General features: G+C 33.8%; 4 protein-coding genes across 4 annotated transcripts; 1 reads left to right on the top strand and 3 right to left on the bottom strand.

Moving 5' to 3' along the window:
• LOC123310800 lies at nt 1–12,403 on the bottom strand. Its single transcript, XM_044894461.1, has 10 exons — nt 12,294–12,403; nt 12,064–12,156; nt 11,867–12,005; nt 11,675–11,808; nt 11,393–11,542; nt 10,988–11,127; nt 3,756–3,864; nt 2,206–2,446; nt 2,014–2,147; nt 1–362 (listed from the first exon to the last, which is right to left on the bottom strand). The coding sequence occupies exons 1-10, from the start codon at nt 12,376–12,378 to the stop codon at nt 64–66; spliced, it is 1,524 nt and encodes a 507-aa protein (XP_044750396.1). The 5' UTR covers nt 12,379–12,403; the 3' UTR covers nt 1–63.
• On the top strand, nt 7,035–10,684 carry LOC123312283 (circadian clock-controlled protein daywake-like). Its single transcript, XM_044896633.1, has 5 exons — nt 7,035–7,194; nt 8,804–9,041; nt 9,244–9,377; nt 9,459–9,611; nt 10,470–10,684. The coding sequence occupies exons 1-5, from the start codon at nt 7,131–7,133 to the stop codon at nt 10,619–10,621; spliced, it is 741 nt and encodes a 246-aa protein (XP_044752568.1). The 5' UTR covers nt 7,035–7,130; the 3' UTR covers nt 10,622–10,684.
• Nucleotides 12,404–12,916: 513 nt separating the features above from the next.
• LOC123312282 (protein takeout) lies at nt 12,917–17,444 on the bottom strand. The gene is made up of 5 exons (XM_044896632.1): nt 17,248–17,444; nt 14,617–14,860; nt 13,863–13,996; nt 13,618–13,767; nt 12,917–13,384 (listed from the first exon to the last, which is right to left on the bottom strand). The coding sequence occupies exons 1-5, from the start codon at nt 17,312–17,314 to the stop codon at nt 13,233–13,235; spliced, it is 747 nt and encodes a 248-aa protein (XP_044752567.1). The 5' UTR covers nt 17,315–17,444; the 3' UTR covers nt 12,917–13,232.
• A 1,198-nt stretch (nt 17,445–18,642) lies between these two features.
• Nucleotides 18,643–21,446, bottom strand: LOC123312280. Its single transcript, XM_044896630.1, has 5 exons — nt 21,195–21,446; nt 19,735–19,975; nt 19,384–19,517; nt 19,172–19,321; nt 18,643–18,952 (listed from the first exon to the last, which is right to left on the bottom strand). Exons 1-5 carry the CDS (start codon nt 21,268–21,270, stop codon nt 18,780–18,782), a joined length of 774 nt encoding a protein of 257 aa, XP_044752565.1. The 5' UTR covers nt 21,271–21,446; the 3' UTR covers nt 18,643–18,779.
• Nucleotides 21,447–23,637: the final 2,191 nt, after the last annotated feature.

Here is a 23,637-nt window from a genome sequence, read left to right as displayed (position 1 = left end):
TATAGTAACTTAACATTTATTGGCGAAATTAACAAAATATTTGCAATACTGATAATCGAGAACCTAAGGAAACAGTTCTTGGTATGTGAACTTCAGCGTCAGTTTATTCGCTATGTCGGTGAATTTCTCAGCTAGAGCATCCTCCAATATGGGCTTGATTTCGGCAAGGAATAGTTCGGTGTTTTCCTCGATAACATCGTCAGTTGCTCTGGCCAACACCGGATCCTCCTTGAACAGGTTTGCCAACTTGATTGAGGATTTTCCAAACTGCAATTTACAACGCATCTTGTCGAATTTCAGGTAGTCCTTTCCCTCTATCATCATGGTGCGACCCTTCATTATGCAATCGAAGAAGTAGTCGGCTGAAAAATTAAACGATTTTTTTATGGCTTTTTCTCCTAAACTATCTGGCAATTGGGTTTTTCATACTAAAATACTTTTGATCTCTTTAAAGAGATACACTGCGCAAAAAAATTAACGCACATTATGGAAATCTCAAATTTATTCTACAACTGAAGGTGTTCTCCATGATAATCATTTTTATCAGAATTATGCATGCATATGTTATCCACTTTCAACGGTTTTCTTCAATGCAGATGTTTTTTCCCAGCAGGAACAAAAAAAGATGATCAGATTTTGAATGTATTGGCTCCATTCTAAAATCAGTTGTTCTCGATCAATTCTAGTGATCAATAGTCTTTCTTTCGTTTGATTTTCTATACTCGATCGCTATGCAACGCGAAACACGCAATTTGACCCAAGAGGAATGTGCCCAAGCGGTAGTTTTGCTAGAAGAAGGGTGGGCATACACAAGAATTGCGGAAAGGTTTGGAGTTTCCCATACAAGTGTGTCCAGAATGTTACAGCGATTCAGGGAGACAGGTATGAATATCCGAAGACCAGGACAGGGTAGACCACGGGTAACAACTGCCATTCAAGAACGTTACTTGAGAGTTTCTTCGTTGAGACAACGGTTTGCAACCGCTCGCCTACTTCAAATTCAGCTTGAGCGAACTCATGAGTTGCAAATTAGCACTCAGACAATAAGAAATCGCCTCAGAGAATATGATTTAAGGCCTCGTGTCGCGGCAAGAGGCCCAGCTCTTAGCCCAGCCCCTCGAAGGGCGCGTTTGGATTTTGCGAGAGAGCATATCCATTGGGAAGAGGCCGATTGGAAAAGAATTCTCTTCACAGATGGGTCTAGATTCTGCCTCTACCATTGTGATCGACGTTCCCTTGTATACAGACGTCCACATGAAAGATATGCTCAGTGGAATTTCCTGAGTACTACTGGTTTCGGGGGAGGATCGATTATGGTATGGGGTGAAATATCTTTGACTGCTCGCACAGACCTAGTGGTCGTTGATAATGGAGCTATGCTGATAAGTATATAAGGAACATTCTTGAAGAGCATGTAGTGCCATTTGCCCCATACATTGGTGAAAATTTCATTTTTATGGACGATAATGCCAGACCCCATCGTGCGCGCATCGTTCAGGAGTACCTTGAAGAGGTTGAAGTCTCTCGAATGGAATGGCCAGCAAGAAGTCCAGATCTCAATCCGATTGAGCAGGTTTGGGACAACCTCAATAGAAGGCTGAGAAGTTCAGAAAATCATCCAGCTACTCTTAATGACTTAGGAATCCAACTCAGAGAAATCTGGGAAGGATTAGATCAGAACATTTTAAGATCACTCATTTTGATTATGAACCGTAGTTGCCGAGCTGTAATTAACGCAAGGGGTGGAAATACCAAGTATTAAAGCACTTATCAGCATTTCAGTATTTTGAACATTGTTCATTTCTCTTCTTTCACATAAGATTCGGTGAAATCCTGAATTTTTCTTCCATTTAATGTTTCGTTCAAAACCTTCCCGAGAGAACATAAAAAACAAGTTATAAAGTCAATGTAGAGTTAACTTTCATTAAAATTGAGATTTTCATAATGTGCGTTAATTTTTTTGCACAGTGTATATTATATTTAAATCTTGTGCTATTCACTTCAGATACTTACTAAAATTCCCGCTAACTGGTCCTTTCCCCTTATATTTGAGCAGGAGAATATGCATATCGATGTCGTAATCCCCTTCGAAGTAGACTTGGGGTACGGTGACTTTGAAAGCAAACCTCTTCTTGGCCACATTCGGTCTGAAATAACGTAAAAATTGAAACTGTTTAGAATAACAGGAATAACACGAAATCTCACTTCATTTCCAGGATCTTGAAGTCGGATGGGCCCCAAACCTTCACGTTCGTGAAATTAGCATCCAGTTTGGCTGCATTTGGTCCACTTCTCAGTTTGATTTCATCCAGGAATAGGGGTTCCAGAGGAGGTACGTCTAGTTCTGGGATACCGGCCTTCAGATACGGTCTTAACGCATTTACGGAGTCTGTGATGCATTGTGCCATATTCGGTTCCGTTGATTTACATATTTTGATGTAGTCAGCTTGAAAATTAAGTATATGTTAATGATGGTTCCAAGCGAAAGGATGAATGAATTCAGTTAACCACAGAAATGTTTTGAAATACAATGGGTGACTAGTTTTTCAACCTATTGAATAATTAAGTTTGCTTCTAGACATTTAAATAGGGAGCAACTCAAAAAATACGTCCTTCTATTCGAAATTTCATCAAAGAATATTCAGAATGTGATTATTAAATTCCCAAAGCAGTAAATGGTAGAAAGATATGTTTGTCGACTCAAACTATTCAATTTTTAATGTACGAAAAGAAAAATTGGTAAAACACCTTTACCTGCAGTTGATATTGTATTGATTGAAGGCAGTTTGTAGGTTTATAGAAGCCAAAATCATGTGATTTAATTATTTTCGTTCAGTATGTAGTACATCTATTGAAAAACAATAATTTTCCTATTCACATATATCGGTCTTCAACAATTCACACTGTTCATCATTCTTCATTGTTTCAACAATTATTCCAATTTGTTCTGTACTGTCAAGTTACAGTTCTCTTACCTATCTTGGCATATTTACATTGCATAATATGCTCAAGAAATGAGATAAATCTGATTTCTAAGGAAATAAATTGTTCCGAAGATCATATTCTGATACACACAGGTTTCCCAGAACAAAGGGGTATAGCAAAACATATTCTTCATGCATTTTGAGTAGTGAAATAGGTGAATCATTCATAATAAAAGCTATGGGTAGCTACTTAGTATGCTCAAGATAAACTTCAGATTGAAGGCTGTGGTGATAAGTGTTTAGAATAAATTTTATGGAAGAAGTACTGTTTTTATGTGAATCTCCATTCATCAAATCTTCGCAGAATTGTTCTGCAGTTCGTTGATATGTACAAAAAAATTTTCATTCACCAAAATATCCATCACATTTTCATTATTGACGTATTCATATAGAATTTTCCAATTTTCCATGAACATTTTTCAGGGCAATTGAGCAAAGTTTTTCAAAGATTTTTTTCCAAGCCCTTCTGCAACGTGAATTTGGAAGATTTAATTTAGCTTTGATTTTTAAATGCATAGGAGGGATTGTTTTCTGAAGAAATCGATGTTATACCAATTCATTTTTATCTAATTGCCATTCTTAGATGCAAAAATGTTTTTTTCATCTGAAAAAATTACATTAAAACTGGAATCCTTCACAGATCCTTAAAAAAAAATTTTGTTAACGTAGAAAATCGCTAAATTAAATTCTAATAGATATTATGGATATCTAATCAAATTTCTTTCACGATCCAATTCAGGTGACTACTCAAAAAATCACGAAGCTACTCACGTATTTTGGCTGTAACCAGAACCGCACCACAAACAAACAAGAGACTCCTCAGGAACATTTTACCGGCCTCAACAACCACCAGAGTTATCTTTTGGTTTGGAGTTGGGACCTACTTTATAATCTTCTTTGAAGACCTTGGTCCAACTCCTTTAATGTGTGGATCGATTAAGGATCTCAATTATTTACATTGTAATTCACCGCCATACCTGTTTATTCCTATCAATCTTGCATCTTTAGTTTTTTTTTTCTTCGAAAATATGGACAACCAGTCCGCAAAATTATACAAAAGGATGGTAGTTTAATAAATTGGGTAGTGGCATGCGAAATGAGTATTACTTTTTTCTATAGCTCAATCACCAATAAAATAATCTATGTAAGGGGGAATAAATTTGGATTAATAATTAACAGGAAATAGTTATATTCCATTCAGTGAGGTGTTCAGGGAATCACAGTAGCTAGTTAGTGATCTCAAAAAACGTTGTTCTCGTCAGTCTTTATTAGTGATGTTCTCTGAGAGTGGATGAAAATTAAGGAGCATAAGGGTAAGAATAGCAGTAAAATATTTAAAAAAGATCAAAGCATTCTAAAGTCCTAAAAATGATACTGCAATGTGGTACAGCTATGAGAATCGAATATATTAGTTTTTTCAGTGATTTTCTCCAAGGGTAGATGAAAATTGAAAAGTTTTAGGATTAGAACAACATTGAAATAATGGAAATCAATCAAAGCATTCTTGAGTCTTCAAATAGGATAAACTAATTTTATACCATAACCTATTAGAATTTAATGCATTTTTCTACATTTAGAGCTCTACGGAAATCGATATCTTATTCTCATTCATAAATCAGGATACCATAACATTTCTCGCGTAAATATTTTGTTAATAAGCTGTGAGAGCAAATAGCTTAATCACCAACTTCATTTTTAATTATTAGTTCGTACAGAGGAAAGAAGAACTAATCATTTCGAGGTCAAAACTAATTGGTACTATAAAAAATGTATTATCTCCAGCGTTATCCCGAATTCATTCTATCAGCAGCTTCGGAACTTCGAAAATCTCTATTGTTGCTCGGATATAATTTTTTTTTATAATTAGCAGAGAGAACTCAGAAAAAATGAAGAGATTGATGATGATCATCAGGAAGTTGACCTTCAATGAACATACGAACAAATTGTTATTTACTAGGAGGAAAAACCATTTTTTTTAAGATATATAGAGTAATATGAAGTTTTTTGTAACGCGAAAATTGTTACTCAATTACTGATGAATATGATATGAAAAGTTGAAGACAAATTCAATCCATTTCATGTTACCCTATTTACAGGTTTTTCATGAATGAATTCTTTTCAAATTGAATTTTCATAATTATTCTTCAAGGTCAAAAGTTCTACCAACCAGGAATATTAATAATTGTTGTGCATATAATATCATTGCGAATCTTTTTAGTACAGGCAATACAAATGTGTATTTTGCTATAGAATGGATATACTATGATGTTAATAAGGATGACAATAATGGTTTTTGAGGGAAATCAATATACATTCAAACATATTACACATAAAATATAATATGAACTATTACCAATGTCTATATACTTTGGGAATAGGATAATATTTACTTTAATCTATGCATAGAAAATGCAGGAAATACGATGAGATTTCGTGGAAATACAATTAATTTTCATTTAACGATCTATTAAATCTGCCAATATTTTCAAAGCGAATTAAATGGTGAAAATCGAAAGAAATATTATTATTCCCCATAGTTTGAGAAATCGATCATCTTCAATGATACAACGTGAATAATATTCTCTTTCCTAATTCATAACATTTCAGGTATGATCTTATGTTTATAAAATCGCCTAGTAATATTCCACACGGTCTTCAACGGTGTTGTTGGACATCGTATGTTGTTTATAAACAATAAAATGACTAACAAATTTCAATAGTCAGCATAAAACAGTGTCCTGCGTCATGGTCATTCCGAATCCCGAAGATCAAGAGGTTGTGGATCTAGTTTTAAATCCATATTGGGGATTTTGATGTGACGTTAAGAAGCGAACTTGTTTATTGGGCTGGGATCATAATAATAACTGGTTAGAAGCAGACCCTAATAAATTTTGATAAATTGCGTGTGATCTCATCATTTGCTGAATAATTTCAAGACTTATTTCATTTCGTGAACCATACGGAATCATCCCTTGAATTTTTTCGCAACTATTCATTCACTCTGTATAACCTGTGAATTTCTATTTATTGTGAGAGTAGGTAATAGATCGAAATTTTGCAGAATAAATATTTTCTTCCAAATTGAAAAGAGAATCATGAAAAAATCAATATTTCAGAGTAACCATTCCCACAAAAAAATTTATAATTAATTATAAAAGTTTGGATTGCTATTTTCAATTATTCTATGATCATTCACATATTCCTTAGAATTATGTAAAATTATATTACTCTGTATTTTCTGAACCCCTTGAAAAAGAATGAAAAGATGGCCAAAGCATTTCTTTGTTTCAAAAAACATTTACCCCTACTGATTTTCATCGAACGATCCTACCAATTACTGTTATGAAGAAGTTGAGATACTTCCAATTAATTTTTTTGGGGAGCAGAAGTTGATTACTTCCATGTAATCTCCACTATTATAATATTAATGAGTTTTATTATTTCTTGAAGACTTTTTCAAGTACTGCTGAGTAGCAGAATCATTCTGACAATTTCAACACTTCTGAATCGCTTTAACAGCGGTTGACATGTAAATGAAGAGTTTTTTAAAAGTTTTTGAGTTCACATTTGACGAAGAAGATCTTATCAACTTCCTTGTACATAACTTTGAACTTTTTTGACATCCAGAGAACCTTCCAATGATATTTTTGGAAGAAATTTCTTGCTTCGAAAATATACCACACTGTCCTTTAATTCCTATACATTGACATAATGGCATCAGGAACTATTTTACTCTGCAGATTGATAGTGAAAGTCTTCACATGATATTTTATTTCTTAACAGAATATCCCTACTGAACTAAATGACAAATAGGATGGTTTCTTCGGCAGTAATGAATATTATAATTTCCTACTGATGTTACAGCGGATATGCCATCTTTGTTCTTTCATTTGAAGAGTTTTACCTTTGATACACCGAGTGAGCCGAGTAATTATCCGCCTCTAAGGTCATCACTGTTGTCATACACAACACGTTCATGGAAAGGAGTTTGGAGAGAAGTTCCTACCCGAAGCATCGCTTAATTATAGTTATAATATGACGTAAATGGAAATAACAAACCAACTTTATAAAAGAAACGTTCGCATTATCTGATTAATTCTGGTCTTCATATCGAAGGGACCAGACAGTGCGAAAAAGTCGAAAAGTATGTTGACCAAGTTGGTATTTGTTTTTGTTTCTCTGGTAGCCCTAGCCGACTCAGGAAATATACGTAAGTGATCCCCATCAAATCCTAATGGGTATTTGATTATATGTCGCGTTTGTGGCTAAGGAAGCAGATAAATTTTTCTGGCGGGATAATAGTATGTTTTTCAAAATTTTTCCAATTTCATTTTCTATGTCATTAAAGTTATTAACACGTGAAGAATAAAGTGCTTAACTCAAAAAATGAAATTGGGGTCCGGTGAAACAAAATCTCCAAATATAACAATGCATATTTTTAAGAATTTTATTGGAAACGATAATATTAGCTGAATTCCATTTAAGTCATTCAGAAATTCACACAGAATTTGATGAAAAATGAGTAACAACCAGTCTCATAATAAATTTCAGAGTCCCTTTAATTTGGAAGCTTCTTTCAGTTCATCTTTTCAGTAGACCAACTCTAGAAGCTTCAAAAAAAAGGGAATCTTGAAAATTTATATTGAAACTGTTTGTTACCATTTTACTTATGTGGATTAGAGAAAAATCAAGTACGGCATTTGATAATTTTGGAGAAAAATCCATCATTTCGGAAATTATAGAAAAAATTATTGTGATATTTTCACATTAGGGATTATCAACTCGTGCTTTGACATGTGTGGCTAACTACAATGTGATATTTAGTGGGATCTGAAAGCTTCAGACTTTTTGAATTCACGGTATTTAAATAAGATTTTTGCTAGTATAGTTTGTCGAGGGTATAACGTTTTGATATCAAAGAAAATGATCAAAAAAGCCTCTAGAAATATACATATTAGAAACTTCATATTCTCATAATGCTTTATAAGTAATAAAAAGCCTATTACCAAAACAACTCTGAAAACATAAAGGTGAAGGTAGAATTACTCCAAAATACTAAAGGAAGGTAGGTAAAATAATCAATAAAGGTATTTTTATCCCATGTTCACCGGTTTTTTATTATGAGCAATTAAATAATCCTGTGAGCACAAAGCACTCATTTATTCACTACTTGCTCACAAATTATGAATATTATGTGTAAATAGGTTTCATTCTATAGGTGCAAAGTACATTATGGATTGCATATTTTGCGTATTCAAACAGCAACAAGGAACTGCGGATATTCTGCGGTTATGCATTATGAGATTGTTGAATAATTTAATTAAACGACCAACCGATTCCTCTTAAGAAGGGCACTCCTCTTGTAAATGTTGTGTTTCACCTCGAAAATACCTTCAACAAGTTCTTCAGTCGTTCAACAGTCAAGAAAGTGAAACCAGAATCAATTTTTTTACTGTTGAATTGCCAATCGAAACGCAATATGAGTGAAACTGGACGATTCTTGAAAATAAAAACTTAATTCATTCCTTTAAGGGTTACAACTGTACAATCCTCTCAATGAACTGGACGCCTCTCCACATAACTCATTCCTTCAGGTTTTCGAAGCAGAAGCCATAAATGTACAATCTGTATACGTTTGCACACATACTTGAATAGTATACGTAGCTACTGTGTGACATTAAACAGGGTGTTAATGAATAGTGAAAATTTAAGGGGTGATTGCTTGTCAAAAATAGTGAGAGTCTTTTATATACGAAAACATGTACAAATTATCCTGTATTGCTGCCTATCAACCGTAATGGTATCCTGTAATTTTCCAGCTGACTACATCCACATTTGCAGAAGGTCAGATCCAGAAGTAGCGAAATGTATAAGAGAATCTATCGAATTTCTGAGGCCACAGCTCAAGCAAGGCATACCGGAACTAAATGTGCCTGGAATCGAACCTTTATTCATCAAGGAAGTAGCAATTTTGAGAGGACAAAACAACAACTTCAAAGCGTTCCTGAGGAATATTAATGTTTACGGCGCCAGTAACTTTGAAATAACAAAGCTGAAGTGAGTATTGACCAACAATTTAACAAATCAATCATGTCCTCATCTATTGGGGATAGATGATTGATTGGGTGGATACGAAATGAGGAGATAAACAAGCCTTTTGTGCATTGTTTTATCAATACGTCTCCACACTTTTCTGACGTTCCGATTATGAGATAAAAATATTTTATTTCATTCATTATTGTCTTCGATTATGTTTCAGGTTGAACGTCGACAAATTCACATACCGCGTTGGTGTAAAAATTCCCTCCCTAATGATGAATGGTGATTACGATATTGACGCCAAAATTCTCGTGGTACCAATCAAAGGAAGTGGTAAATTCAGAGCGAACGCAAGTGAGTTCCGATTGTCTTCTTTTAGAAATTTAACACTATTCGCCACAAATTCGAAGATTTTCATTGTTTGAATTATTCCAGCAAACTGTGAGGGACAAGCCATCCTCAAGGCAGACGTGAAGCCGGATGAAAACGGAATTAAACGCTTCAAATTCACTTCTTTCCTGTTCTCCATCAATGTTGGCGATTACAATATCGAATTGGACAATCTCTTCAACGGAGATCCAACTCTTAGTAAGTAAACATGAAAAGAACGAATAATTATGGTAGGGAATAAAAGTGTCAACCTACATCCCGTTCAATTTAGCAGTATGGACATTCAAATTTTTATAGACCAATAAGAGATTGGCTTTAATGACAGTGCCGAAGGAATGTCAACAAATTAAGATCTGTTTAGCCTTGGTTCCCGGTCATTCAGAAATCAGAGTACTAGCCTGTAAAGGAGCCCAAACTCCTTTCATTGGTTGTGTGTACAGGAAAATTTACCTACAAGAAAGAGATTCATGAGAAGGATAAAACCGAAAGAAAATGACACTGGAGGAATCTTCTGATACTGAAACATTCCAAAACTTTCTATAGGAACCTTAAAACTACGAAATCTAAGAAGTATCTACACCTCCTGACTGGATTCCTTACATAACATTGTCACCTCAGGAAGCACCTGATGAGAAGGGATCTAGTAGAATCTGGCGACTGCAAATTCTGTAGGAAGAAGGATGAAACTTCACATCACCTGATGACAGAATACCTCGCCATCGCTAGCCAACGAAAAAAAGCTTTGGAAGAGTAATTTGCTGGAGTGAGGAGGTAATCTCCAAACTATCCCAGATACTAGAGTTCATCAGAACTCTGGAACTGGATGGTGAACTGTAGACTATACAGCAGCGAAAACAGCCATGATGATGGGCGTGCACTTTAGATCTCAAGGTCACAACGCGATGTAACTCCCTTTAATATCTACATCTGAAGTCTTGACTTGAATGTGTATCCCAAAAAACACATTTTTCCGTATTTACTGTCTATTCGGGTTTTATATTATGGTTTTTCTCGTTCTATTCAACTCAAATATGAATTTATTTGTTTTTTTTTCAGGTCAAGCAGCCCTTGATGTCCTCCATCAGAACAAGCAAGAATTCATTGCGGCATCACTTCCTTTTATCAATGCAAAAGCATCAGAAATCTTTCTCGAAATTGCTAATTCCATAACGAACACCGTGGATTACGATGAAATCTTCCCCAAATGATTTTGTTTCTGTGATTGAAAAGTTTCTTTTGCCTGGTTTTAATAGAATTTTGATATTGTTTTTCTTGTTGTTGTTTCATTTATATATATATTATACGGCAATACAATGCTACACATTGATTTCATAAGTCATCTGAAAGAATATGAAAAATCTTTCGAATACGACAATGACCTGCATTTTAATTCAAATAAATTTTGCAATAAAGCTAATTGAAAACTTACTCCCCTCATTTCACCTTAAACTTCCTTAATTTCAAGAAAACAATGGTTACTACATGAATATATTTATTTATTCTAACCAATAGGATTTACCATGTTTTCCTAGGTCCTGTGATTTTTTAACTGCATATCATCATCATGATGGGAAAAGCTGTCTGCAAGTGAATTGTTCGACTACATTGTTCCCTACTTCCATGAATTTCCTAGCTAAGCCTTTTTCCAGGATAGGCATAAGTTCTTTCAGAAACATCTGCAAATTTCTGTTGACCACCTCACTGATGAAGGAAACTGAAAAATGTGACTTTTTCGTGAAACAATTCTATATCACCGAATTTAAGAATCTCATCTCATTGCACAGGGGAGTAATTCTTATCGAAAAAATTAACTAAATATTTCTTCAATCTGAAATGATTCAACTGAATCCTCAAAAAATTTGATTTCTTTCTAGGAGTCCTTTGGCTTAATGGAAAAATATTGACTTTTTCAAATAAAGCCAAATTTCCAAAAAGAAACACTCGCGAGCTATAGCTATTATATAATAATTTGTACTCACGTAGTTTGTCGTCACCATTGAATAGATTTTCTAAACGTATACGACCTCCACCAACTTTGACTTTGATATTGACATTGCTGAATTTCACATGGCGTTCACCATCAACTTCATATTTTTCCATCTGAAGAAGAGTTTGCGATGAACAATCAGCTGAAATATCATATTGAAGTATTATTCCAAATCACTGACTCTAATTTCGAAGAAAAATAAGTTTCATAGCAATAGATATAAACGGATTACGAAAGTTCACGATATGCGCATATGAGGATAATGAAAACTCACTTATATTAGCCTCTATGTCACCTTTTCCCTTTATTGGTACCATCAATACTTTACCATTAACTAAATAATGAGCATTGATTTTCAATTCAGGGATATCTAAATCCATTTCCATGGACCTATTTTCCCAATTTACACTGAAAATATTATATTTTATGATTTTAGAAGAATCCAAGTTCTTAAAATTGATCTCACTTCACATATTGGACGATGAAGTCACTACATCCATAAGCACTAACATTTGCTACTTTCACCTTCAATCCAGAAATATCTTCTGTGATGAGATCCTCTAGAATTAAGGGCTCCAAACATGGTATATTGTATTCAGGAACCCCTGTCGAAGGAATTCAGATTAAAATCATAAGGCACCAAATGCAAAGAAGCATCTTTACCTTTTTTCAAATATGGACGTAAATCTTCAATAGCGGATATCATGCAATCATTAACATTTGGATCGTTATCAGAGCAGACATGAAGAAAAGATGCTATATTCAAAAGAATCAGATCACTCAGGTACTTTTCAGGAATGATATGATGAAATAAATGGACAATATGAAAAAAGTATCTTGTAGTATAAAAAATTCAAGAATATGATTATTATTTCATCTAATACAAAACTTACGTAGTTCTTTGCCTAAACAAGTTGCCATCAGAAGAAAAAAGAAAAGTGGCAATTCCTTCATGGCTGTTTTTAAATCCAGCTCCATATCAGCTGAACAATATTACTTCTAAGATGTTATACAATTTATATAACCCTTCTGTTCTAGGGATACGATATTAATTTTCTGGGAGAACTGTAATCAGCAAGTTGTGACATGCAATAGTTAAATTCTAGGTACAAACTACTGATTTTTACTCTGAACATATAATGTTGTAGTAAATGATGTAGTAAATAATGAGTTGTATCTAACATAATTGCTAAAATTACTAATCACTTTGTTTCAACAACTCCATGCAAACTGCAAGTTCTCAAGTGTTCTTGTCAGCTTCAGCTTGATAGTTTTACTTATGTTGAGCCACTCAGAACACTTAAAAACATCTCATATTCCCTATTGGCTCTTTTAAAAACCAGAGAGAGTACTACACATTTGAGTTGATTGTCTACAATCTTTTTTGGGTGTAAATTTTGTTATCGTTTTCTCTGAACCTTTTTCGTTGAGACACACGTCTATTAGGTATTAGGCGTATATTATATTGTACATAGTAGGAGTTTTATTGCAGGGATGTGTAATTCAAATATCCACAATCAGAAGAGGTTGAATTATATTGAACTACAATCATCTCATCTCACTTTCAAGGCAACAAATATTAACTTCAATATACATTAAAACATTGAATATATAAATCCAACTACCAAACTAATATATCATCTCTTTTTCATTATCAACTTCCTTTCCTTCATTTAAATAAGCCTCTCGTTTGTCTCCTTAATTTTCACTTGAATCACATATACACAGAACATGCAACAATACTAAATAACAATAAATTACTTAAAAACTAGAATAATTATCAACAAATTCAGTATTCGATTCGAAACACTGTGACTAAGTGGTAGCTTGGATCATTCCGAGATCCACGCATCTAATGGTATGTTGTTGAACAAATTTTCCACGAAGCTCGACATTAACTCCAACAGTTTCCTTTTCAGATCGGGTTTCATCTCTTTGAGGAGTTCCTGGGCGTTGGAGTTGATGAAAAGGTTCAACGCAGCCTCTGCGGAATGGTAAGTTGGATTATTGAGGAAGTAGGAGTATCATTCGTTATTTTCGTTCAGCATCAAATGCCTGACACGAAAATTTGTTCGAGTTGTAGGTTACTAAATTTCAGAATGATAAGATCTTCAAACACATTCGTGAAAAAATAATCATTCTTATTATCTTGTCCTTTTTCTCATTTTCTTGGATTCAAAATCTTAATTGAGCTAACATTATCGCCAAAAAACTTACGTATAACAGAATTTCCATTATGTACATTATCGACGCCCATTTGAATATTTTTAACGCTGAAATCCATCTTCATCTGTTGCAATTTGAGGTAAGAACGTCCATTCACTGATCTAGGAGCAGCTTTAATATACACTTTGACCTTGATTCCCTCTAAAATTAAGGTGATATGTTATTGAGTGAAATTAGTTTGCTTTAGTGTTCAATAATTTCATTTTTTGGCTGAGGTACTCAACCAAATTACTCACCATATTCACCCCAGTAATTTCCCCCACCAGAGGCTTGGACTAGAATAAGAATACCACTGGATTGATATTGAGCCTTAGCAGATATCTTTGGTATGTACATTGTGTACTGAAATTGGTATGTATCGATGTCAGATCTGAAATAAAATATTTTCATGAAATTCCAAAAAAGAATTATCACCCAAATCCAGCTGAGGAAAGAGAAATCATTACTCGGATAATTTTTTGGATTACTTAGCTCTTTCTGAAGGTTCAAGCCCCAAAAATCACATAATATCAAAAATTCTAGAGAATTAAACGATGTTTTTCTGAAATACAGGATACCTTTAATTGAAAAACAAACATTTTTCTAAGAAACAGTACTATCATCAAACTCAATCTCTTGTCGTTCTAAAAATATTGGCATTTTATCAATTCAGTTTGCCGCCCTTAATAAATCACCCTCTATAATCATTGAGGGATTGTGTTCACACAATAGGTACATAGGCTTTTCGAAATTTCTCAAAGCAAAAAGCTCTACTTCATATTTGACGCCTATATCATCCCAAAAATTCAGGAAATTTAACTGAATGCCATTTTGGTCCTTTGAAAATTTCACTCTGTAGTCGTATAGAGTATAACTGAGACTACATGGATCGATTTAAACGACAGACACAATTCTTGTAGACGAATCAGGATTTCAAGAGTGATCAACTCACAAAAACCGAATCATCCTTCTTCGGAACCCGTTTTCTTTTCATTGAAGTAGGTCACATACCTTACGGCCGTAACAGTTGTGTTACTGACCCCGTAAGCCTCGATGTTTTTGAATGTCGCCCGATACCCATCAGGCCCACCTCCCAAAGCTATTCCGATTTCGTCAATGACAATAGGTTCTGGTTCATAAAGTCCCAATTCGGGTATTCCACGTCTCATGTTTGCTATCAGGTAATTGGCAGAATCCTGCAGGCATATGTTGAAGTTTGGATCGCTCCTGGAACATCTCTTCAAGAAATAAGCAGCTGAAACACAAAAGTTTTGGATTAACTATAATACGCATCAGCTTGAAATAACATATAGAGTCTTGATCAAGAGGTTATTGTCTCTTGAGGTGCACATGCACAAGCCAGGTACTTTTCCAGATTCAAAATGAGCCATAAGACGTGAAATTCATGTAGGAATATGTGTAATAAAAAACTCCAGGAATACTATCCACGATTGAATTTAAAACAGAATTTTACGATTTTCCCTTTCATAAACAACAAATTTTAATGTTTTCATCCTGATATGTGGAATATTTCTAAATTTTGCCCCAATTTCAAATATACTCAGTCATGGTAGTGAGTTTTTTCTTCTTTAATTGGAAGAAAAGGGCAACTGAAATGCTTCGAATGCTTGTGGAAGTTTATGCTGACATTGCCCCAACCCTAGACATGGAAATGTTCTCTAGCCCCAACTGAAAAACCATGTAGGGATTGCTCTCGTCAAGAATGGTGAGTTCAACCGTTGAAGAAAATCCTGTCTTTGGACAGCCAAAAAAACTGGCAAATTTTGGGGACATTATCGGAATGAGTGTAGAAAATTCGGTGAAAACCCCCAGGAGTAGAAAAAAAAAATAGGTATTCAACTATGAATCTTAATCAGCAAAGACATACTTGCCACGTATAAAAATATTGAACTGTACATGCCAATAGCACTCTATTGATGCGTAACACAGGTAACAGAGGATAAAAAGTCAAGAAGATACAACACCATTTAGTGGAAGAAACAAGGAAGTCTACATTTTCACTTTCGATTTCACGAGAAATCTGTACCGAAATTTGAGTAACATTTTCCTCGGTGACAGTAGGAATCATGAATATGTAATTTATTCTCTATTTGGAAATAGCAATCAAAGATTATGCACCGATGATGAACTTCAATTTATGGTCTTTTATCGATTTGTTACTCAACAGAGATCACTCTGAAGAGGCAGACTATGGAATCGTGGTAATTACTTTCAGCCCATAAATATGTGCCCCCTAGTTTGTGCCACTACATTAATTGCAAGTGGAATCTATGTGAAAAAAATTATATTAACTTCTAGAGTGATTTCAGATATGAAGAAAAATTCTTTAGGAAGCAGATACGCAAACTTTCAAGCCCAACAGATGCAGCTAAGAATAAAATTCAAGCACAGAGTATTAACTTCCATAATCTATTTGAGGAGAAAACTTCACATCTATGGATATGAGTGATAAGAAAAAATTTGGCCCCCACTCGAAAATCGTCAAGCAGTTTCATTCATATCATGAGCAACAAGTTTAATATCGTAGCGTAAACTAACTGACGGTGAAATTATAATCATTATGGAAAATGAGAGCGATATATGCTAAAATAAATCGATCTGAGATGATGTCATATAATTTGTAACGGTGAAATTTTGCTTCGTTAAATATATACCAGTATCAAACCATCGTAATTAACGGTTCTTTCAGACGACTCTAACATTCTTCGGCGTTTCACTTGTAAAGACAGTATTTGTGTGAGAGAGAATAAGAAGGATTTTCATGAATTTTCTCAACTATCTTCAATAATTGTGTTGTGTGCAATATGCATAATATGAAAACCATTCGGTGATTCTATCAGAAAAAGCATCGATTGAAAGAGAGCAGTTTATGGATGTTGGGTTCATGTGAAAAGCATGAAAAAAGAGAAATTTATACAGTAAGAGAAACATGCAATTATTTTGATTACTAATCATTTGCTTTCTTCGATAAGAAAAAGTTCAGTGTTTAATCACTTAATGAGTATGAATGGTAAGAGTTCTTACATAGAGATTTGTAAGTAGAAAAATAATTCTTATAAAATAGTGTTAAGGATTGAACAATACAACCATTGGAAAACTGCCAAAGAATCAATACATACATCAAACATACACAGAGAAACAAAGATCAGTAGATGCTATCGAAATCAGTTTTTTGATACATTTGACGAATATAGTATAGATATTACATTTTCGTCCAGAAAATGAGAAAAAACCAGAACATTGATCCTTGGAATTGCTCCTCTCCAATTCAATGAAAATGATGAAAAAGAAAATGACGTTCACAGAAATAAGCTAGGAATATATTGCCCTAAAAATTTCGTCTCTTCTACTGCTATCTACTGTAATATAAATATTCGTCCTCATACTGAAAAGTAATGTGTTCGGAGAAAAGCAGTACGAACTATAGTAGTAGTACTATCAAAATTTTCTTCGAAATCAGACTTTTGAAAACAAAATTTCAAATAAATAAGCAGGTTTTGGATTTTTCTTGAATTTTTCACACATGAACTTACCGACATACAAAACTAGCTATAGAAAATTGAAGATAAACTGTTACGCATCATCTAAAAACATTAAAAATAAGGATGTTAAACTACTTACATTCAATGCCACTAAAGTAAAACTGGAACACTACCAGGAAGGTAACTTGACGTATGAACCTGTACATTTTTGATGCCTATCCAAAACGATCACCAAGTAAGAAGAAGTTCTTGCACCGACTGACCTCCAATAGGCTGACCGTGACTTTGAACTCCTCGATCGAGTAGGGGCATACTCTGCTACTCACAACTTTATAGCTTTATCGAAACAGTTGCTCCCCTATTAGTTATTCAACTGTTTTCCTCCATCCTCTGACGTAGATAAATCGATTAAACATTTCAATGATCTGAAATCAGCATCCTTTGTCATTAATAATAATGCAAAACTGTCATCAACTTTTCGTGTTGAATTCGAAAGTGGATCCTTGCCAGAGGTGTGCGTGACTTCCTGGAATGACGGTTGATTTTAACAAAAAATTGATGAGATCATTCTTCCCCGAATAAAAGAAATTTCCTTTCAAATAGTGCGGGCTTATCCAAACGAGTCATTTTATCTTCGTATATTGGTAGCACTCCATCGAACTTTTCAATGTTCATTTCACTAGAAATTATTTTGACACACTTTTGTTTTCACCTGGAAAAAACTACAGGCGACAATCTTGAACCCCAAGATTTCGAATTTTATTCGAATATTTGTTGCATCATTCATTTTCAATTCCCTAAAATAGTCTCAACACTTCTAAATATTCCAAAGGGTATATCATTCATTGATTTTTTTTGTCGAACCAATCATGAAAGTCCAAAGTTTTGTGCTCAAAAACTATATAGTGACAAAAATCGATTTTTTCCTTGCAATATTTATTCGAATATGGAAAAACTAAATTTTTTGTGACTTTTATTGGAAAATTTTCTTCACAACTAACTATACCTAGTAGGTATGTATTCACTTGATTTAACTCTGTACTCATTTTTCCTATTGTAAAATAAACTACGCCCTTTGAAGGTTCTTTAAAAAATTCAATTCAATTTTTGCTCCACAGGAAAAAATTAGGAAATTATGATGTTACCGATATTTGGTGAAAATCCATGATTAAAATGGGAAAATTGAATTACATAACTCTCCCTGAGATGAATTTCTAACCACTTGTAAAGCTAATTCGCTATTACAATAGATATTCTTCTGGAGGGTGAATACACAGGGTGTAAATGAATAGTTGCGAAAAAATTTAATGTGTGATATATAAATAGTATTGAACTTTCATATAAAAAATTTCTGAGCAGACATTCCTTAAAAACAAAATTTCTATAGCACTTTTTTCAAACGGAAATTTTCATATTTTCATGGAGGAAGGATTTATTTCCTTCATATTTCTGGAAACATCCTAGACAGTAAAAGAAGGAAGATTGGGTTTTATTGTTAATTTTCTTATGAAAGGCTTTTATTTTATTTCTCCACTAAATCACTCAGTTCTTTTCATATTCACAACAGATTATAATACCTACTAATTATAAATCAATTTTATTCAACTACACTCTATATAAAAATAAACAATATAATCTAAATCACTGTTATCTTTTTGGTATCCTTCAAACCTAAGTCTTCTTCTGCTTCGACAATGGTACATAAAATACATCCAATGGCAGATGACTCAATAATTTGTTTGAAATGCTCATAAACAAAGCCGCAAGTTTCTTCCTTAGTTGCGGTAACATTATCCTGAGGATTTCTTGTCCATTGTCAAGTAAGAATAGGTTTATTGCTTGAGCTGAAAAATAACTTAATGAGAAAGCTGCTAAATCGGACAAATTGAGAATTTGATAAAAAAAATCGATGTAGTTCATAGCTTGTTGACTTGGATTTATAACTTAACATAAATTCGAATTGAAATTAACAGAAACGTAGATAATGACATTGGAATAATAAATAACCAGCTGAGTTTCTTCTCATTATATCTCCCCACTTTCTGGAAAAAATTGGAACTTACTCAATATCCTATTATTCCTATAAATATCCTTGACGTTCATTTTCACATTCTTTATTGCTATATCCACGTTCAATGTATCAATGTGCAGATATTTAACGCCCTCTCTCTCTGAAATACTGGCTGTTCCTCTTACTATAGCAGTTACATCTTCTACAATTCGAAAGATCCGATAATAAATGGGAAAAGATCATCGCAAGATGAAATTATTTTACCGAATAACCCATTGAAAGTTCCATTACCACTTGCAGGTAATATGATCAGGACTCCACTGCTTTGGTACCTCGAATTTATCCTCAATTTTGGAATATGTATTCTTGTTTCGAAGGGTTCGTCCTTTTCACTAAGCCTGATGAAAAAGAATTGATATAATTATTAGACATAACTACATTTTGCAAAAGGTACTAATATATTGAAAACTGTTAAGTTACTGATTATTTCTTCTCGATAATGCTGAAAATAAATTATTCAAAAATAACCATCACTGAGTAGGAATGAATTAGCAAGACAAAATAATAATGAAGTAACATGTTAGATGCTGCCTTGGTGTCCAATATTGTACATACCTTATTTTCTTCACGCTGAAATTGCTTGCACCAAAGATGTCTATGTCCAATAAAGATACCTTGTATCCGTTTGGCCCTGTAGTGAGAGACAGGGAGAGTTCTTCCATTCTGAAAGGTTCAACGGAGGGTAATTCAATTTCTGGGATTCCAGTAGCCAGATATGGAGTTAGATGATGGAGCGCACTCTTGAAACATTGAATTACTTCTGGATCTCCTTCGTAACATTGCTTGACATACGGGGCTGAAAAGTACATCTCAGTCATGATGAATTCTCATATTAATAACTATTTTTTTGTCATCGTTATTGAAATAATAAAGATCTTGAACGCATTCGGATTTTCAGTGGATTTTTCTGGTTATTCCCATTTTTGAGATTCAGTTTCAGCCTTCCTAGGTTTAATTTCAAGATCTAAATTAACCTCTTGAAGTCATATTCAAGAATTGTATTCTATCAACTACAGAAAACGCATTTTTAATGTCTGTACATTCAACCGACATTTATAGAGAGAACGATATGAAATATACAAAACGAAGTTGTGTTTTTCGGAGTTCTCATTCATAACAATCTCGTAATGCGCCATTTCTCATTATTTAGTAGGAACTGATAACATATGAGTAGTTCAATGAATGAATTATTTCCCTGGAAATGAACGATTTCATGTAAAACATAAATTCTTCACGGTACTTTTGGTTCCGCTATTCTGTTTACGCCGTATATAACATCCATTTTCTTTTGCTACGTTGTAGATTGATATTTCGTGTAGTGTAGAGGATTATCACTCTCTGATAGTGCTTTCACTTTCTGCAGCTATAGAAGAACCTTCATAAAAATGTAGGAACAGAAAGCGAGTTGAAGTACATTGACTTCGTGAAATTTCTTATTCCCAATAAACAATAAAGATAATTTTCAAAGTTTCAGAATTTTTTTCTACCTTGCCAACAATTACGAATGATGGTCCTTTTTCGATTAATGTTGAAGCACAAGAATACTACTTAACATCGTTAGTATAAATCATAATAACATAAAAATCAGAAAAACCACTAGGTACCTACATATTTCGAAAATTTAATGGACTAACGTATACGTTAGGTAACTTTTTTCAAATTTCCATGAGTTGAAGAAAGATCGAGCAATGAAAAAATTCATCATTTGATGAAACGATGGGCACAATAAATGGGAGAATTTTTCCAATGGTTTTAGAGGTCCGAAAAATTTTCTCCTTAATTTCAGTTGTGATTACTGATTAATAATGCAATTAAATGAATCGTTTTCAACAGATTGAATATTCACGTGTTGCTAAATACTTTCTACAGTGGAATTGCCGAATAAAATTTCAAAATAACCATTCGAGAATATAAACTGAGATGTTACATAATGGGGGAAAATATTAATTCATAATTCCAAGATCAGGAACACTATTATATAAAACAATAGATGGAATATTTTATGAGATACTCACGAATATTATCTTCGTTCACAGTTGCAGAATGAGTTAGCCCCACAAGTAGCAATATAAGCAAATCTACATCATACATTTTGAATATTAGCGATCTAGGTGCGAACTTGATCTAGCGGAGAAAATAATATGCAAACCGACCTCCGTGTGCGCTGATCATTTACTATAAAGTCTTGAGTAGTACTTGTAACTCGCAAATACTTTCTCTCAAATTAATATCCTCGTTCATGATAAGTCATGTTTCATAAAGTTTGATGCACTTTATTTTCTGAGCATAGGATATTGAGAAATGAGAAGAAGGGTTAATAGCCTGCGACATTCAACGAATAATTGTTAATTTCTGTTAATTGCCGATGGAGAAGTGGATTTCACAATGATCATCACTAGGGAATAGTTAAAAGTTACAACATTTTTCACTCAAACCGAAAATTGCTGTACCTATACATGAAAAATGAAGATTGTTTTTCTGAATATTCAAAGCACGTTATATTTTTATTTATAATTTCTTATAAGAGATCTTTGATATGAATAGTAAAATAAAAGGGATGATCGTTAATAGAAAGGGGATGATTTCTTGTCAAAAAATAGTGAGTCTTTTATTTCATAGCCCCCATAAGATGGCACCTTAAAAGCAATCCTCAATCCAATAAAAAAATGTTGTTGTGATACCTTATAATATGACCGTTTCTTTTAGAAATTACAAGAGCCCTTATTTGTTCGAAATGCATCAAGCTTTCTAAGTGCCAATTTTAGGGAGCTGTATCTAAGTAGGGGCTGCTCAAAAAAATTTACGAAAGACCAACACTACTTTTTGAACTACCTTCTAAACTTTTTCGCAACTATTCATTTACACTCTTCGAACGGTAGCCCTAGCTTTGGTTTTTTCGGCTGCTGAATATTGTTGCCCCGTTTGGATTAATAGTGCTCATGTGCAGAAAATTGATGCACAACTGAATCTTTCCATGAGAACCATAACTGGAACTATTAGATCTTCACTTATTCAATGGTTACCAGTTCTTTCAAACATTTTACCGCCTCATATTCGTAGACAGACTGCGGTTATGAATTCCTGGAAAAAATTCCAATCCTATCCAGACTCGTTCCCAATTCTATCCTATATTCCCGAAAATACCATTCCAAGACTGAAGTCGCGTAAACCTTTATGGTCCAACTCCTTTCTTAATTCGAATATAAGTGACAAAGACCTTTGACAGTCTGAATGGAATAGGTGCACTATTTTCAACAAAGAATTAGTAACTGATCCTTCGAATAGAGTTCCTGGTTTTGATCTTCCCAGGAAAATATGGTGTATTCTGAATCGTATAAGAACAGGTCACGGACGTTGCAATAGCATGCTTTTCAGGTGGAATTCAGTTGAAAGCCCTGGTTGTGAATGCGGGGAACCAGAAGAAACCATAAATCATCTAGTTAATCATTGTCCAATTTATAAATTTCAGGATGGTTTTAGAGCTATACATGCAGTTTCCGAATCTTTTTTGAATTGGGTTGTCAATTTTAGGTCAATCTGACATATTGTATTTAATTTTATTATTTTACGTTTCTCTGCTTTTGTTTTCTCTTTATTTCAGATAAAAGTTTCTGGTATCTTGGAGAAGACTTTCTGGATTTTCCTCTTTGTTGGAGAAAGAATCAATTTTTGCAGTGCGAGATGCCTTTCAATATGGAATATTTCAGCTTATTTCGTGAACAATTACAATCCACTACACTCACGGGGAGAAAGGGTTTTTTTACTGAGGTTTTTCCCTAAGCTCTTGTATCATACACCAATTTGTATGGTACCCCGTTACGCTAACCTCTGCTAAAACTGTATCTCATACACATGCTATAATTATTGTTTGCTGTTCAAGCAAGATTGTAATGCTCTATATCAAAAGAATATATATATATATATATATATATAGATAATTCAATGCAATGCACAACAAAAATCAATGAGGCTCCCAAGTGTCAGCTAAAATGAAAATTTTCGTGGATTTCAAATGATATATTAGAAAAATATTCGAAATTGGTCATGAATTTTGTAATTCTCTATCGAGAATTTCATATTTTCAATCATTCTGCACTCTGTAGCATCTAATAATAATAATATGAGGGTATTTCTACATACAGAGTGTGCCAACTAAGAGACTCAGATATTTCTGTTTGCAGGAAATGTGTTTTGATGAAATCTCGAACTTCAGAAAACCTATGTATTTGGAATTCTCATGCCACCAGTGCAGATGCTAAGCTCGTCTCCAAAGATTCTGATCTGATCATTAAGCTTAACTGAAAATGGTAGTATAATACCGAAACCATGGTGTGCAGTCATGATTAGGAAGTAGTTTGATTATGGAAATCATATCTCATGGAGGAAATTGGGAACTAAAATGTCTGTGTTACGCATTCACCATGCAGGTTGCAGAAAAAATTGATACGCTGAATTTCC

The sequence above is a fragment of the Coccinella septempunctata genome, chromosome 4 (genome assembly GCF_907165205.1).
Source record: "Coccinella septempunctata chromosome 4, icCocSept1.1, whole genome shotgun sequence".
In the NCBI taxonomy this organism is placed as follows: domain Eukaryota; kingdom Metazoa; phylum Arthropoda; class Insecta; order Coleoptera; family Coccinellidae; genus Coccinella; species Coccinella septempunctata.
This window is presented reverse-complemented; position numbering and strand designations above follow the sequence as displayed.

Excerpts from the sequence above, each read along its gene's own strand:
- LOC123312283 (XM_044896633.1), top strand. The coding sequence starts at position 7,131 with ATGTTGACCAAGTTGGTATTTGTTTTTGTTTCTCTGGTAGCCCTAGCC. Across the intron at positions 9,042-9,243 it reads TTTGAAATAACAAAGCTGAA|GTTGAACGTCGACAAATTCA; the intron begins GTGAGTATTGAC and ends ATTATGTTTCAG. Across the intron at positions 9,378-9,458 it reads TAAATTCAGAGCGAACGCAA|CAAACTGTGAGGGACAAGCC; the intron begins GTGAGTTCCGAT and ends GAATTATTCCAG.
- LOC123310800 (XM_044894461.1), bottom strand. The coding sequence starts at position 12,378 with ATGGAGCTGGATTTAAAAACAGCCATGAAGGAATTGCCACTTTTCTTT. Across the intron at positions 12,157-12,293 it reads TTGTTTAGGCAAAGAACTAC|CATCTTTTCTTCATGTCTGC; the intron begins GTAAGTTTTGTA and ends TTTTGAATATAG. Across the intron at positions 3,865-10,987 it reads AATTCACTTGCAGACAGCTT|GTCCCAACTCCAAACCAAAA; the intron begins TTCCCATCATGA and ends ATTATAAAGTAG.
- LOC123312282 (XM_044896632.1), bottom strand. The coding sequence starts at position 17,314 with ATGTACAGGTTCATACGTCAAGTTACCTTCCTGGTAGTGTTCCAGTTT. Across the intron at positions 13,997-14,616 it reads ACAACTGTTACGGCCGTAAG|ATCTGACATCGATACATACC; the intron begins GTATGTGACCTA and ends ATTTTATTTCAG. Across the intron at positions 13,385-13,617 it reads TAATGGAAATTCTGTTATAC|AGGCTGCGTTGAACCTTTTC; the intron begins GTAAGTTTTTTG and ends ACCATTCCGCAG.
- LOC123312280 (XM_044896630.1), bottom strand. The coding sequence starts at position 21,270 with ATGTATGATGTAGATTTGCTTATATTGCTACTTGTGGGGCTAACTCAT. Across the intron at positions 19,976-21,194 it reads TGTGAACGAAGATAATATTC|CCCCGTATGTCAAGCAATGT; the intron begins GTGAGTATCTCA and ends TGTACTTTTCAG. Across the intron at positions 19,518-19,734 it reads TTCAGCGTGAAGAAAATAAG|GCTTAGTGAAAAGGACGAAC; the intron begins GTATGTACAATA and ends CTTTTTCATCAG.